General features: G+C 38.2%; 1 protein-coding gene across 1 annotated transcript in view; it reads right to left on the reverse strand.

The window, feature by feature from the left end:
- olfm2a (olfactomedin 2a) overlaps positions 1–16,915 on the reverse strand; it is a 61,565-nt gene extending 44,650 nt beyond the window's left edge. Inside the window, exon 1 of the mRNA XM_042719740.1 lies at positions 16,421–16,915. Within this exon, the coding sequence (XP_042575674.1) occupies positions 16,421–16,477 (57 nt within the window). The 5' untranslated portion in view covers positions 16,478–16,915. The remainder of the gene's footprint in view (positions 1–16,420) is intronic.
- Positions 16,916–17,616: the final 701 nt, after the last annotated feature.

Below are 17,616 nucleotides of genomic sequence, written 5' to 3' on the forward strand. Positions count from 1 at the left end.
TTAATATAACAATACAAAAATAATATGTAAAAAGTAATGCTATCAAACGTTAATCGCAATTAAACGCATCCAAAATAAAAGTTTTTGTTTACATAATATATATGTGTGTTTACTGTGTATATTTATTATGTATATATAAATACATACACATACATGTATATATTTCAGAAAAATATGTTATGTTTGCATGTTAAATATATTTATATATAATATAAATTATATGAATATAAATACATGTAAATATTTTCAATATATACTGTATTTATATATACATAATAAAAATACACAGTAAACACACATATATATTATGTAAACAAAAACTTTATCATTTTACGATTAATCAATTAATCATTTGACAGCACTAGTTAAAAGTAAAAAAAAGAAGTTTATTATATTCTGGAATTGATTGATTGTTGATAGTGTCAGCTGAATACCTTATTATTATTATTTTTATTTTATTTTTTACAAATAATGAAATTCTACTAAAATAGTAAAAAAAATATTTGTTAGATTGATTCGACTGTTAGATAAGAACAAGGATGAAATGATATTCTAATCAACATATTTGAAATTACATAGCAATGGTTAGTCTGTGTTGCCAGTATGACTAAACTTTAGTTAATTAAACATTAATTAAATTCTGAAGCGTGATCTGAATATGCTTTGCACATTGTCTACTTTAATCATGTACATCTCAGAAATCCGAACGTGATGTTAAGATGTCACCTCCAGAAAGGGTCAGTCAACGAATCTGAACAAATCTTTTTGGTAATCGGATTCAAACATCTGCTTTAAGCCCTACCCATATCCAGATTCTAGCCCAATACAGATCATTTTGTGATTGAAACAGAAACAGTTTGAACCTTGGTGTAAGGTCAATCTATTCCTTTTACATGGAAAAAAGTCAATCACACACCACTGTTTTTGGTTCCCCTTTCAATACAGCGTTTCCTACAGTAAAACGACACAATCTCATGCTATTGTTGAGCCATTGTGGTGCAAGTATTGATTTAACGATATAATTCTAATTAAACGCAAACTGTAAGGAGTGCCAGTGCTATTCAGCAAGAGAAAATCAAAGTGACAGAGTGATAGGTCTCTAATTATTGCTCTGTTCTTTATAAGGATGTTTAAGATAATAACCCCAGAGGCACATTCTCTCCAACTTCTGCCATTATTTCTCTCTTTCTCTCTCTCTTTCTTTTCACTCACATTTATTTTTTCGAGAATCCCTTCAGCAGGATTATGGATTCAGCACATCAACACACTCTTCCTCTGCTCAGCATTGAAATTAACCGATTTGTCTTGCATTCCACCATTGTGTGTAAAACCGAACAATATAAAATGTGCAGGAGAGGAGCAGCAGAAATGAGCGCTTGTGTTGTGATTGAACAGACTTGGATTTTTTACATCATCACATTATAAACTACAACAGTGGTTCCCAACCATGTTCCTGGAAGCCCCCCAACATTGCACATTTTGCATGTCACCTTAATCAAACACACCTGATTCAGGTCATCAGCTCATTAGTACAGACTCCAACACCTGAAACTGGCATGTCAGAAGGAAACATGTGCAGTGTTGGGGTGCCTCAAGGACCAGGGTTGGGATCCATTGATTTACACCATAGCAAGAAAATCCAGAGGATATCAAGAGCTAAAGTTAGTCGTTGCTCAGTGATTGAGAGTTAGATCATATACATAAGAGTGCCAACTTAACATTTGTTTCCTAATTAAACGCTGATGTTATAATTACTATACTATAATTTCTGTAACTTTATCAAACAGGATTGAAGTTTGGAAAACCATCTACCACAGAACATTACAGAATCATTGCTAATACTGAGATTCATACTGCTGTTTTCCCACCAAAGTGATGTAATTTTTCCTGGAGGATGATGTAATTAAAGACATGTCTTGTTATTTAAAGGTATATTACAAAAGACCAACAGGATAGAATGTGACATTTGCAGTGTCAGAACCACTAGGCCCCTGTGCCCCCCACCTTACTGATTTCTACTGAGGGGGACCAAATCTCCCACCCTTGATTTCAATCATTACTGACGCTCTCTCTATAGAAACCCCCCTGTTTGTATGGGCTGGTGCAGACTCTGGATATTGGGGAAAGTTAATGACTCAGAGTCATTAAAATTTACCCAAATTTTCCATTTCTGTTACAGATTTATATATCTATAAATTATACAGCTGTTAGACGCAGCCGTTCATAAGTCTGATTTCTTGCAGGAAGAAACTGGACGTTCTGGTCTGAATACTTAATATGAATGCTGCTGCTATTTTGGGCTGCTATCTATTAGTTGGTATCTCTTAGTTTAGCACTGAATGATGTATGATGATGGTTTACTCATCTACCTACTGTACGTGCACATTTTGTAAAAGGTGCTTTGTGAAGTGCATTAGCAGGAAAGTGTCTTTTAAGAACATAAATAAAGTAACATATTTCCCAGAATAATTTCTTCCCTTTAATACAGTGATTACTCTGTGGCTACAGTTCACTTCCAGCACAGCAGGTAATCACAGGTACTACAGACTAACATACATTCAACCATTACAGACTTCCAGATTTCTATGAATTGGTTTGGAGAGCCATATTTTCTTTCCAGTGTTCATGAAATTCCTCTCTATATGTCATCGTTTTTTTAATGACAAAAATTTGACATGGTAAATTTGACAGTTACCTCGATCTTTAATTAATCTCTATTGATCACTGTTCTTCAGGTACTCTACTGTTCATTATGTTGTTATTGTCTAAACTTAGATTACATGTATGATGTCCACTATAATGCACAATCGTTTAACTGTACTACTAATAAAAATAAATTATAAATGAATAAAAAATGTTTACAAAGTTTTGATGTAAAAAGCTTTTTTTTTTTCTTTGTGATTTAATAATTCATGCATCAGAAGGTTCAGTAAGCAGTGCATTAGCATTTAGATGGCCTCTCGCATTTTCATTTCATAGGGTCTTTAAAGTTACTTATGATATTGTCGTTTTATTAAAAATGTATATCTGACAGAAATATGGGATGATTTTTGGGGTTGGAGGTGCTGAGATATTCAAATGAGGATGTGTAGCTGAAAAGAATATTATGCAAACTCAACTTTTTAAAAATATTCCAGTTAATTTGATGAAAGTATCATCTCTTACATGAAATGAAGGAAATCATTTCGTTCATTAAATTCATATATATTCCTGACTGAAGGACAAACATTTCTAAAGAATATTAAGAAGTCAGAACATTTCAAACATGAAGAATATTTTAGTTTGAACCGAACCACCACATCTAAAAAGGCCATGCGGTTCATATAATGTATGCAATGAATTCTCTACATACCCAAGCTAATGAATTTGCAGACTGTTTAATTACTATTAACATTACTTTAAATTCTCTTGTTATCTGAGGCGTGACATAAAGCTTACATAATAAAGTGTTGGGAATACACATGCAACTAAATGTAAAATATTTGTCAAAAGACGTGAATTTCTGCAAATATGTGCCAGTTATGGAGGGATCCGGGTGAGCAGATCCATAACAGCTTTTCTGCAATTAAGCACACATTTAGTTTTTATATGTATACCACTGTTCAGAACTGTGCTAGCTAACCATGTGCTGATTAGAAAATTTTAAATACCAAAAAAATCACCAACAAAACACACTGCAGAAACATTTGGTGGAGTTTTGGTAATAACATTAACAATATTGTTGTTGTTGTTGTTTTTTTTTTGTTTTTTTTGGGTGCACCAAAACAGTCACAACCGAAACATGTCATCATTGTTTTGGTAGTAACAAAAGGGAACACATAATCCTCATATTTGGGGCAAATAAACAAAATTTTAGTACAGTTATGCAATTTTGTTTAGTATTTTAGTGTTGTAGTATGCGAGTTAAAATTCTGTAATGTGATGTGGTACAGCATGGACATGTCAAGCTTTTTTCCTGCTGCGGCTCACGTGTGCTGGCATCAGCATACTTGCTTCTCAAACATGTAACATCTGTGCACTTCATATGCTCCACGTCAGTCCCAAGAGTAAGTATCAGAGCGAGCAGGTTGTGCTGTTGTGTGGAAACAGGAGAGGCTTGATATCTTTGAGAATATCAAATGAGGGCTGACAGTGCTTCTCTTTCTTGGTTTCTGAAAAGGAATTCCCCCAGTACAGGGCCTGGCTCAGGTAAAGCCACTGCTGGTATTCTACTTCTGAGTCCGCTTTTAAGCACCGCCACAGAGAGACAGGGAGAGGGACAGACATTTCTCATCAGAGTTTACCACAGCTCTGGCACCCAGAGTGGCTGGCGTATCTCTTTGGCTGTCTGTCTTATGGCAGAACAAACATGTCGATAAAAAAGAATCTCCTCTCTCTACTTCTCTCCCTCTACTGCATTTGCATCTCTTGCCTTCAAATCTCTCTCTATCTTGCTCGCTCTCTCTTTGACAGGTTATCTTTCTGCAGGAGATGCTGCATTGTCACATCTGAGGGTGTAGAGAGGGAAAATATGCTCTGAGAAACAACAAACAGGGACAGGGGGAGATAAAAAAGAGAGAAATCAAGAAAGAAAAGACTTGGGAATGGGTTGCTAGTATAAAGAAAATGACAAATAAAATCATTTTGTCAATTGTTTCTCCCACACACCAAAGGTCTGGTGTCAGGTGAATTTCTGTATAAATCTTTATAAATCCAATCTCACAAAAATTTCCCATTAAACTAAAGCATTTAAGAATGAATGGTTTTACGTATGATTTACTTAAAAAAATAATTAGCTTGTTTCATGAATAATCGCATTGAGATTAAATGGAGAGCCATTTTTAAACAAAAATACAAAAAGACCAAAAGTCTCAATCTCAACAATGTTGAAACTAATATTTCTCTGTAATTCTTTCTGTACTAAATGATCCGAACTATGGTATCCAAAATAAAGCAATAGTTTATTATTCTATCATCATTTACTCACTTTTTTAAAAGTTTGGTGTTAAAAAAAGTGTCTTTTTTGAAAGATACATATAGTATAATAATAAGAAGAAATTACAATTTTTTTATTACAGTTGACTGTTAAGACATTTATATTACAAAAGATTACTATATTTCAAATAAATGTTCTTTTGAACTTTGTATTCATCATAGAATCCTGAAAAATACATCAGTTTCCACAAAACATAAGCAGCACCATTTTGTCCACATTTATAAGAAGGAATGTTTCTTGAGCAGCAAAACAGCATATTAGAATGATTTCTCACCATGAAGGATCATGTGACACTGAAAGACTGTAGTAATGATGCTGAAAATTCAGCTTTTCCATCACATAAATAAATTACATTTAAAAATATATTCAAATGGAAACCAGTTATTTTAAATTGTAAAAATATTTCATAATATTGCTATACTTTTACTGTATTCAATTTTATAATTTATTGTATTTTTGATTAGCATGACAGACTTAAAAACAGTAAAAAAATATCTAACTGACCCCATGGTCATGAATTACCATCAATTCCATGAATTTTAGACCAGATTTAATGTCACATAAACATTCAGAAAACTTCAGATGACATCAGATAACTATCAGATTTGAAAGTGGCCCAAATTATATATAAAAACATGTTTTGCTGTTTACACGCATTCAACAAGATCCAATCTGTGCCAGATATTAGTGAAAACAAACAAAAGCGGAACTGGCTGACAGTCTAAATGTGACCTTTCCATAAGCATTCACTCTCGATTAGCTTTGCACCCTTGCATCATGTCGCATTTGCCATAGATGGGCTTCATATATTACATTTTAATTCATCATGAACAGATGGCCACATTTATTTGTAGTATGAAACATAATCCAGACTGACACAAATGAGACAGTTGGCTTAAAACACGTTGTCAATATATTTAGTACTGTCAAGCCTTGTTGCTAAGAGTTTTGAGAGCAAATTATAGTGTGCATTGTTCTGTTATCAAATTGAAAAGCAGATGGCTTTATTTTAAGACAAGACTGTTGCATAGATACCACTGCTAAAGAAAATCGTGAAATCTTTCCATCACACTAAAGCAGCCTTATGTATAAAAATAAGTACGTATATGGTTCCCTCCACACATATATGTGAAGCATGTCGCCAGGTGACACGCATCAAGCACATTCCCAGCATAAAGAGTTTAATATCACACGGCTTGAGGCTCTGTGTGCAACTGCCATATTTATATTCCAATCTTCCACACCGAAAGCCTACATCGCAGAGCTCATAAAAGATTCATTTGGCAGTGGAAAGCAAGGTCGCACAGCAAACCGGTCAGAAGGTAGTTACTACAACACACCAACATCAGGCAAACACAAAGCGGCCATGCAAGATCCCCACCGTCCCATTATTACGATAACCTCAAAGACACTTTTGACTGGCCATAGATGACCCTGCCCTCGCTCGTTGTGTGTTGTCTAGTTAGGGTACATCTGTGCACGTGTTTTATTAGGTCACGATGTGCGGTGGCAGTAGTGTGTGCGGCTGCGTACAGTATTAGTAGGCCAGAGCAGGGGAGGACGGGCCTCTCACTGGCTGCTCTCGCGGCTGTCAGAAAAATGTCACATTCGCTTAGAGTCAAGGCCACAGAGCCGAGGGAGCCCGGCAGACCTGATACCGCATGCCTGATATTCACGCCACCAAGCAGACAGAGCTAGAGCCCGACACAAAGAGAGGCAGGAAACGATGACACGCTGCTTGAACAGGATGCTCTGTTAATCTGCCGCTTGGGTGACGGAACAGATTCAGCAGAACTAAAAGAAGAATTTCATGTACCAGCTGTACTAAATGTAATTTAATAATGTCAACCCGACCACGCTGTGTTTTTTTTTCTCATGGGGTAAAATTGCAGTGTCCCGTGGCTTTTTATTTTGCCGTTTGTTAAAGGGAAGTGACAGATATTTGGGGTCGGATTGAGTTGTAGCGCTTTAATGTTACAGCCTTCTGTGGCAGAGAAGAGCCTGGGGGTCTCGCCTGGGGAACGAGATGGAAACAGACCCTTCACTCAAGCTGTCATCTAAGGACACGTGGTTAGGTGCTCCATTAGGCCGCGGGACAGTCGAACAAGCACATCTGCACATCGTCGACATTCAAAGAGGCACCTAGAGGCCTATAAAAGCTCAGTCAAGACACCTGGCGTGGTCAGCTCAGGCCATTGTTCCCCTGAGCCCTGCTGGAGTGTGGTGTCACACCAGGACAAACATGCTTCCAGGTAGAAACATTAGCGGATGAGGAAGATTTTTTTCCTGTTTGGTCCTTGGGCCAGGTTTGAATCAGGACACAGAGAGTTTACAAATTTACCCAAACATGCTGCCGCAATGACGTGACGTGACGTGACATACAGCCAAGTATGGTGACCCATACTCAGAATTCATGCTCTGCATTTAACCCATCCAAAGACTGTTCACAGATTATTGTACAAAGAATGACTAGAGTTGTTTTCACAGAAACTGGGGGTTTTAATCTGATTATCTGTCTTAATGTATTTTCCAGATGTTTTTATTTACCCACCAGCAAACAAAATTGTGTTGTATCTTGTAATGTTCATTGCATTAAATCTAGAAACATTTTATTTAATTTGTATTTATTTTTGGGGGACACTCTAGTTATATTGTTCATAAAAGAACCACTTTTTTCTTCGTGTAAAAAACCTTTTAATAATAGAATCAAAACTTTTCCACTATAAAAAACTTTTGGAATGATGGAAAGATTCCATGAATGTTCCATGAATGGCTCTTCATGAAACCACTGATGCCAAAAAAGAACATAATTTAAAAAATATAGGACTGCAAAAATACAGTAAAGCATATATATATTGGCACTGGCACAGCTTACATTGTATGCCAGTCAGACAGTCTCTTCCTGTCTACCTGGGCAGTTGACCAGAATATTTGAGTTTGGTGTCTCTGCATAACCAAAATATTTCCTGATCAGTGGGTGTTTTCAAATGATGGTCTCTATTCAACTGTTTTAGCCAATTTAGTAAAATAACGAAAACTCACCCCTAAACCATAGCTCCCAGCGGGTTAAAGCAAGTCAGGTAAAGTGGTTGAAAACACTGATCGGTTTGAAAACGCCAACCAGCGTTCTGCAGATATTTATGGGTGGAATAAGCTACAATGTAAATTTGTAGGACAACCTGAAGGCTTGATTTCCAATAAGTTGCTCTGTGATTGTTAAATGGGTTTAAAAAGATCTGTGGTCCATTTGTAGTAACTTGCACTTTATAAACCTTATGTTGTGTTTCGGTCATTCTGACTTAGGATTTTCTTTTTTCACAAAAATGCTACTTAATGTTATCCCACTAGTCTAAAACTTACTGACTTTGCTCACATAAGGACTTTTCCTTACCTTGTTACACTTGTGCTATTCACAGTCAAAATTAACCAGCCTACAAAAATTGCTTATAAATCTTTATAATTACCAAATTTAGGATTCAAGCTTTTCATCAAATTGTTTTTTTTTAATTAGCAGAGGTTTCATTTTTTTAAACTTACTGATACATGTAGTTGGCTTTATTGATCTGAGCTTATGCTCCTGTTTTTAAATGAACACTGACAAAATAATCCACAGCACAAGGGTTAAAGCAGGTTTAAATATTCGTACTTGGTGTACTGTGTAATTTATGTTGTATAACAAAATGTTAAAATAGGAACTATTAACAACAGACCTTCTTTTATTCATAACTCCAAAACCACAATGCTAAAAATGCTAACACTTTGTAGGTTTTTCTTGGAAACTACAATCTAAAAAGCTCTGTGCTGGTAGTCGAGGCCTGGTGTATTTGTGAGGACACACAGGAGTGTCAACACATTGTGAGTCTGCTCTTATGTGGATAAATAAATAAATATTGATAGCAGCAGGTTTTCGCACAACTGTCATGCGAGGGACAAAACCTAGAATCTAATCTCACACTTCTCTTGTTCCTCTTTCCTGCAGACAACACAAACACCACCACAGTCGCACAGCAGTAGCATCTCTGTTCGCACCGGACATGTGCATCACACACGCACACGCACACATGCATGCATTCTGCCCACATTCGGCCCCTCCACTGTGCCACACACAATACAGACTCATCAGTGGGTCCTAATCAGCCACCTCTCACAGTGTAGGCTGTGCTATTCAATCGCCTCATCTAGCCATGCATCTGCGCACGCTCCCTGATTGTAATGCATTACAATTGAATGTTAATGGGAACACTTGAAGGTGGGTGAAGGGAGGAGGGCTTATTCATTTCTCATTGCTTGTTAGTACGGCTCATACGCTGCCTGTGACATTATAATGATGTCAACTATAGTATCATTATGAGCGGACACCCCCGCATGTGTCGCATGTGAAAATATTAACATTATTTTCTGTCCACCTGCCACTGTGATTGTTGCATGGCTCAGGTGTGCCCTCACATACATATGCAAAAGCACACACAGAATAAAGGGAAGGTCATGTTGCATTAGTTATTAGTTTCTTTTATTTATATTCTACTGCATAACGAGGTGATCAGTTTCTAAAACAAAAATTGGACATTTCAAGTCAGAGGTCAGACTTGGAGGTCATTCCAGTTGTTTGCATTTTGCCATAAATGAAATATATGACGTATTATGATTAGCTATGATTTATCATACTCACTCATACTTCTCAAAATGGCATTCATCAATGCACTCTCATTCTCCATCAATGCATAAGCACTGACGTTACTACACTGATTATACTACAAAAGCAGACTGTGGTGTTGATTCGGATTGTCTATTTCTGGGCCAAAAAGTGTGTTTTAACTGAACAAAACATGCTAACATGTACTTTACATTCAGCACCTGAGTAAGAGGAAAAAAACTCTCCATACCAGCAGGTGGCAGAAAGAGCTAGGACTGTGGATATACAAACGGTAAATAACATTGCACTTCTTCACAATTTTCACACCCATAATAACGCTTAACTTTCTTCATTCTAGACAGTCATGTCACTATGAAAATATTTGCGCATTAGAAATGCTCAAATGTGATCATGTAAATTGAGAAGATCTTTCTTTTGGATCCTCTAGATTTTGTCATTTGCTTGCTTTCGTAACTTGCGGTTTTCTCCTTGTGCACTGGTTCAGTGAGCTAAACAGCCAATAAAAATGTGTCTTGTTCACCAGTGGGCTCCTCTTCCCATTCAAAATGCTCAACTGGCCAGAAAGCTGCCGATGGGAGTCCAACTAATGCCAATGGTGCTGAACACACCTCAAAAACTAGGCCAACAGACACTCAGCTATGGCTCGATATTGGCCTGACCGCCGGCCTTAATGAAACTAAATGAATTCAAATAGCGTGCTTTATCTAATTATTTATTTCATGATTCTAATGAAGCAAACTGCAAAGAAACTGACACTGGCAAGTGATAACTATGAGGCTTTTTTAATCATTTATATATTATCTTCTGTCCTCACTGTGCCCCTGTTAGCACAGCAACTTGACAAATCACTAGCGGCCTTATTGTTGTTACTTTTTAATTGTCTTCTGTTCAGAGAGTCTCAGAGAGGCTGTTTTTGACTGGCTATAAAAACCAGGGACAAGTCACCAAAAACGGGGACTGTACCCAGAAAATAGGAAACAATCTGGTCAGCCTGATCGAGGACAAATGGCAGATCTAGCCAGGATAACACCCCTACTCTTCTGAGAAACTCACTGGGATGTTTAATGACCACAGAGAGTCACGACAGATTATCATCTCATCCAAAGGACAACACCTTTATATTGTCCCCAACATTACTGTGGGTAGGGTTGGGTATCGTTTCACTTTTATTAATTCCTATTTCGATTCTGATTCTTTTCGATTCACAGTTCCAGTGTGATTAAAAAATGATATCAAACCTAGGCTATTTATTCTGTGTCTCTTTTTGCAAAACATTTAGTTGATGCTGAATACCATGAACAAAAATCAGCAGGCTACATAAAAACTGGACTCGATTAAGAGCTGCTTGTGTGCAAAATAGAGCTGCATGATTTTGGATTAATGTTTTTTTTATTTTTATTTTTTTTGGTTATCTCAATTAACTAAAAAAATCACACGTAATTTATGAATGAATGAATCAATGACTCACTCAAGATTTACTTGTTTCATTACTGCATGAATCAGCATTTTTGAATGAATCTCTTAAATGATTCAAAGATAAATACATTTAAACAGAGGCTTTTTGTCACCTACTGGCATATCAATGTAATCGATAAATCTTTATTTGAAATATCAAATTACTTTATTGCAGTACAGTGTGACAAAAAATACGCTATTCTGATGTTCACATGCCCAGTAGTTTTAGCTATATCCCTTCTAGCCTTAACCTGCTTTTGATTAGCGAGCAAGGTCCTGGCAGATCGCTAGGTTGGCTCCTCACAGATAGGCGGAATCAATATTTAAATTTTACAAGTATCTGATTCCTGACCTTAAGTATGTGATTCTGGAATTGGAATCGATGTTGGATTCCCAATCCTAATTGTGGGGCATTAAAGTTCAGGTATACTTCATTTCTATTTTCCATCTTGCACACAGTTGAGCGGACTATCTAGGGGACTATTCTCAAATCACTCGCACAAGTGATGTTGTCCTTGCACAAGTTTAGACAGACACAAAAACTGGCCTTCACATGGACAGCATGCACAGACATCAGTGGATTTTTTTGATGATGAAAATTACATCACACAGACGGTCCACAAGCCAGAGTAGAATACTGACAAGGGAAGAATTCTTTGAATTTTAGGACCAACACAGACCACCAGGTAAACACTTGGAGCAACTCTTCCACCAGCAGTCTTTTTCTAGGTAGAGACCAGGCTCAACCCTGCTTAGCTTCAATGGGAAACCATGCAAGAGTTTAAGGTTGACAGCTGCAGGCGTTAGTGAGGATGCAGAGCAGTAGTGAGTTTGCTGGCCACAACTGTTCGTCCTCGGGGTTCTGGTGGAGAGATTTATGCTGCTCCTGGGCCTTTTCATTTGTCTAATTCCCCATTTGGAAGTCGGACCAATGGCTGGCAGAGCACATCCTGTCTGACCTGCCTGCACGTCCTTGATCTCAAAGGCGACTGAAGCTTCACTGTCCTTTTTTGACCGCCATCCAAGAGCACCATCACCGCTTCTGATATTTATTAGTCTCTCAACAGCCAAAATCTAGAATGAGGCCATTTTCTTTGCCAAGCTAACTTTAGAAAGGAGGCCTAATAGCTTCACGCGCATTATCTCACATATGATCAAATGGGTGTATAATAGGCCTTTTAGCTGGTGGGCAAGATGAACTGACTTGGACTGGACAAAACATAATTCAGAGCACTGCACAGTTTTCTTTAGGCCGGATGTGCCCCGAAAGTAGTAATACAGCTGCTCGTATCCGACATGCTCTGGTCCAGTGCCATGCAAACACTCTGTCCTGGCCAAATCTGGCTGGATCATGCTGCCACCAGTTGCTTATTTGAATTGGCCATTATTTCACCTGCCCACAATTTCTGTTTTTACCAGCTTTAAATAAAATGACACCCATTCATATGATCCAGGGGAAGCTTCACTTGACCCCGCATGACTAATAACTCCTGCTAGGGGAGCAGAAATTACATCTGACTGCAGCTTTACTGAAATTATTCATTTTATCTCATATTTCCCTTTTAATAAAATCTCTGGACTGCAGCAGCCAATTCCTACCTAGCTTATTATTAAACGACTGCATTAAAGTGAATTCCAAAGTACAACCGAGAATTTCTAGCGAACAGCAGGTCTGAAGCACATTATTTCACTTCTCTCCAGCTGGGCGGCTTTCCACTGTGAGTGGCTTCTCTATTTCTCAAAGGCCTGCACGTTTAAACAGTCTTATTAAACAGTTGTAGCCATTTACTTTTGATGCACGTCTCCGGTGTATTTACAAAACAAAGTGAAAAAATGGGCCGCGAACAGATTTTGATCAACTTATGAGGGTTTTGTCTCACAGTCGCAACCAATTAGCACCTCTCCCCTGCAGAGAGTTTGATACAGTATAATAGGGCTAAATAGTGAGTAAACAGACACCCCCCTCATTTGACAAGCTAAAAGTGATGGTTTTGCATCTCTCAACGTCTCTGGGGGCTTGCAAAGTGTGGCTACTGAGCCTCCCATATCATCCCTTTTTTTAAAAAATCAAAAATGATAATTTCATTGAAGGATGGCTTCAAATGGAAGCACTCTGCCTTCCAGCTGAAAGGAGCTATCCGATGCTCTCATGACAGCTCTGTGATGCCATTAAAGCAAGGAATGATCAGACACATCCAGTGGGCCCCTTGAGCTGCATATCTAAGCTAACGTGTTTGCCTCTAACGCACTAGCTAATTACATTTGATGGAGATGTTGATTGCAAGCAGATTTGCGGCTAATGTCTGTCATTGTGTGGCTGCGGAATCTGCGTTCGTTGCTGTCAACGTATACAGTACGTGATTCACACTTGAGTGTGTAGATTTAAAAAGTCAATCTATGTAATAATGTTTTAAAATAAACTAATTGAATTTTCTTTAAGATGCCTGCGTGTTAGCGCCTAGCAGTAGCCCTCGCTTTGAACACCGCTAATGATAGCAGTCAATAGATGTCAGATCCCGACTGCGAGCAGCCACTCAAAAATAATTAAGAAGATGAGACCCTAATAAACGTACATCTGTTGATACAGACTGAATAGGTTTGCCTATAAATAATACAATGCGCTATGAACTGAGGGAAAAAAAGTAAAAATGCCATTTGCGTCCAGTGTAGCAATAAAGGTCTGTGAGCCGATTCAAGTTAATGATTACTGAGTGAATCATCGCAGAGAGCTGAGAACAAAACGAGCTTTTAATTCGTTAAACTGTTATTGTTGCTAATCTGCATTCTGCTTTAAACTCCACATTTCACAGAGTCTAATTAAACCTGGTTCCATCCAGTTTTATGGCCTAAACAGAATTTGATCCTCTGTTTGTCCTTATTTAAGAACACAGTGCACATCGGAGAGCAACATACATGCACAGAGATGCACAGACGTGTGAAGTGTGTTAAGTGTGCAAGGGATGTAACCCCATCATAAAAGGGGATCATCAAGATCGAGTAGGCACCCATCTGTATAACTGGTTGTCAGGGCCCCCGGGGCCTTATGGGTACTTAACAAACACAAGTCGTGAGCGAATAAATGCATCTGTCTCATTTAAACATGCTGCATATTTCATGGTTTGCACGGGTGTGTTCATGTGTGTTAGTTTGAAGGTTTGTGTGTATGGCTACATGTTTGTGAGTCCATGCATGTGAACATTCCTTTGCATCCCATGTGAAGTAGTCCTAGCAGGATAGAGAAACACCAGAAGAATTCATCCATTTTTTATGTCTACATTTCTACATCAGGGAGATGGGTGGTGCCATATTTTCTCTTCTCCATTTAATATTTAATGCAAACACTTACAACAAATTGTCCCCTTGGGCCAATTATGACAATTTTGTGGTGAAGAAATAGAAATATACATTCCTGCGCATGCCTACAGGACTCTCATTTCTTTTACTGATGCGTTCCCATTTACATATCCTAATGTATGTCTGGAACAGCAGCACTGGCAAATTTGCAAACTGTGCACACATCTTGTACCGTATCATTTCCTTTCCTCTAATATTAAAATCAGTCGCAGACTGCTTAACATACTGCTTTATAGAGCACACAGGTTATATCTAATCAAATGTATTATCTCCAGTCCCTAATTATGCCACATAGTGGGAAGTCACATGCTCTTGGGTTTTATTTAATTTTTTTTTTGTTACTTATACTTATATTAAAATAGCATGATAAAACAGAATATAATGGAAATAGTTCTAGAAGTATCAAATGAAAAATTATATATATTTTTGTTCTAGACACCACTTACAATAAAATTAAACAAATCACAGCAGAGCTGGGCTAACACAGTTTCAAGAAAATGCCTTAATTATTTATTATGCAGAAGTTAACAAATTTATGGAAGACCAGGGAGTGTTGTAACACATTGTTTCAGAGTCTGTAACAGTACTTTTTTTATAACTTTGACAAATTAAGGTATTTCAGAAATTTAGAAAATAATAATCTGTGTAAATTAGCATCAAAGAGTGTTGCTGTTACATCCTACCTAAATAGCTCATTGTATCAAAAGAAAACATGGACATTATAAATTCGGTGCATGAATGTATTGCGTTAATCAAATTTACTTGTTCAGAATAAATATTTCCTAACCCCTAACCCATTCATCTCACCACCTAATCTAATTCAAAAATGGTAAACATGTAAGGCCTAATACAAAATACCAAATAAAATAAAATCAAAACAAAGGCTTGTGTCTCTAACAACATAATAGACCGTGTTCAGTAGCTGTCTCACCAGTGTGGCAAATGCAGTAGAATTACATTGGACATTTTTTTTACTGTACAACCGTCCCCATCTGCTCAGTCAGATGACACCGGTTCTGTCATTTAACAGCCATTTGCATTATTCTGCAACAAATAATAATAATGATAATAATAATCTTACTTCACCTGTTATCTTACAACCAAACCTTTATATTTTAAAACATACTGTAGATGTACCCTTCAGCATGTTAGAATGTTGGTGATGTCACTCTGTAGCCCATTCCCAATGCTAGTTAAACCAGCTTTTATAAAGTTGTGGCACAGGTAACAATTCACTCAAAATAGAGAGCGTCTGGTGAAATGAGGCGACTTCAGCCAACATAAACGCCATTGGCTGAGCGCTGTCCATGGTCCTGACCAATCTGGCCATAGTTTTTCATTGCGTGAATCCTAAGTAAAATCGTACTTTACACAATTCAAAGAGTTCAAAAAGGCCATTGATAATTAACAGCTGACACCTAAACGACAACGACTAATAGAAGAGTCGTTTTGGAGAGTCTATGAGAATTTCACACTCAAGTAGCCGTGTGAAATTTTCGCATGTCTGATTTTGACTGAATATTTCTAGGTAAGGTAATGCGCCGTCCTTCACTTCAATTCACATCTGTCACTTCAGCTCTCATCAGCCAGCGCGAGGAACTCTCACACTCGAGGCGAACAAACAAAAAAGAGCTCTTACAAGTGCTTCTATGACTATACGAACAGTGTTCCAACAAACACAAGTCCGGTTCTGATGAAACGTTCGGGGTTGAGGACTGTGATTCATCGCGAAACTTTTCACCTGTCGTCCTCTTAATCGAGTTCCCAGATTCTTAGAAAATCTTCCCTGCGTCTGCGTCTGTGATTTATTCAAACAACTCAACAGTGATTCAACCACCAACCTCCAATGAGCTAATTAGAGTGCTCAGCACTTGTTTAGAAACTGATAATCAAAGAAGCCACTGTGCATCTCGCCACAATGCGTATTTGCAACACAGGTTGTGATGATGAGCAGTGTTTCGCATGCTACGAAGGCATCTTACCTCGCAGGGTATAGTAGATAACATCAGTAGCAGGAACATGGCACTGAAGAGATGCATTCCTCTCGAAATGACAGCGTTCCCGACCACCACCAGCACTAGGACACTTTCGTTTTCAGAGCTCGCCTGCCTCCCTTAAGCTCCGCGCAGGATTCTGTCAATGTTCTGACTAACGCGCGCGACGATCCACATCACAGGCGGCACGCGCTGGGGTTTATTCCGCTCACGGAGGCAGATTACCCCCACTGTGCCACGGCACAACGAGCCGCCTTGTGTTTTATGATTAGTCTCCTATCTTTCGCTTGAGACCGCCACCAAGAGGTCAGCGTTGTAAATGGGCACGGGAAATGAAGTCGAGCAGTTTTCTTCTCAGCAGGCTTTTTGAAGCGGGATCGACTGCCTGAGCTCGAGTTGCAGAGGTTGGAAGGTGACTAATGTGCTTGCGATGCTCCGACGCTAGGAGCAGCACACATTGACGCTCTGGGAGCGGAATCAAAGAGATGCCCTGCTAGAGATGCAGCCCAGCCGCTCCAGTGTGTGTGTGTGTGTGTGTGTGTGTGTGTGTGAGGGTGAAAGAGGAGGCTTTGTATTGACAGCCCAGTCTGTTGCACAAACAATGGATTTTTGAGATGGGATGAAATGACATGCATATCCCCAGGAGAGCTGTGACATTATGATACAGGCGGTTTGATGATTGGATTAGACTTTGAGCAGCGTATTACCGGCGCTTTGCATGTGAAAGAGTTGCTGACAGTTAGCGGCGTTTCTAAGTAAGGGATAATCTACGTAGTCAGCCGGTCATTACTGCAAAAGATCTCCGACGGGCTGATCAAGAGGTGTCTTGTATCACCCTGAAGGGGGTTATTTTGCCATAATGACCATCTTACTGCACATTATCCCAGTTATTACAGGGCTACTTAACAAATAAATAAACAGACATAAAATAGTAATTCGAGAGAAGTTGTTTTGTTTAGTTGCTAAATATTCATTTACAATACTGCTACAATATTTAAGAAATGTAGGTTTCCCAGATGAGCATACAGTGTAGCCATGGGAAAAGGACAATATTCAAAAATAGTTGATAATTTTTATGTAAAGCCCTTTCAATTAAGATGATGTATGAGATTGACCAGTGAAGCCTTGTAGAGTGAAGGTTTTCAAGGTAAGGTTCAGGGATGAGTGGCTGGAAAATAGTCTAC

Source organism: Cyprinus carpio, chromosome B3 (assembly GCF_018340385.1).
Source record: "Cyprinus carpio isolate SPL01 chromosome B3, ASM1834038v1, whole genome shotgun sequence".
Lineage (NCBI taxonomy): Eukaryota > Metazoa > Chordata > Actinopteri > Cypriniformes > Cyprinidae > Cyprinus > Cyprinus carpio.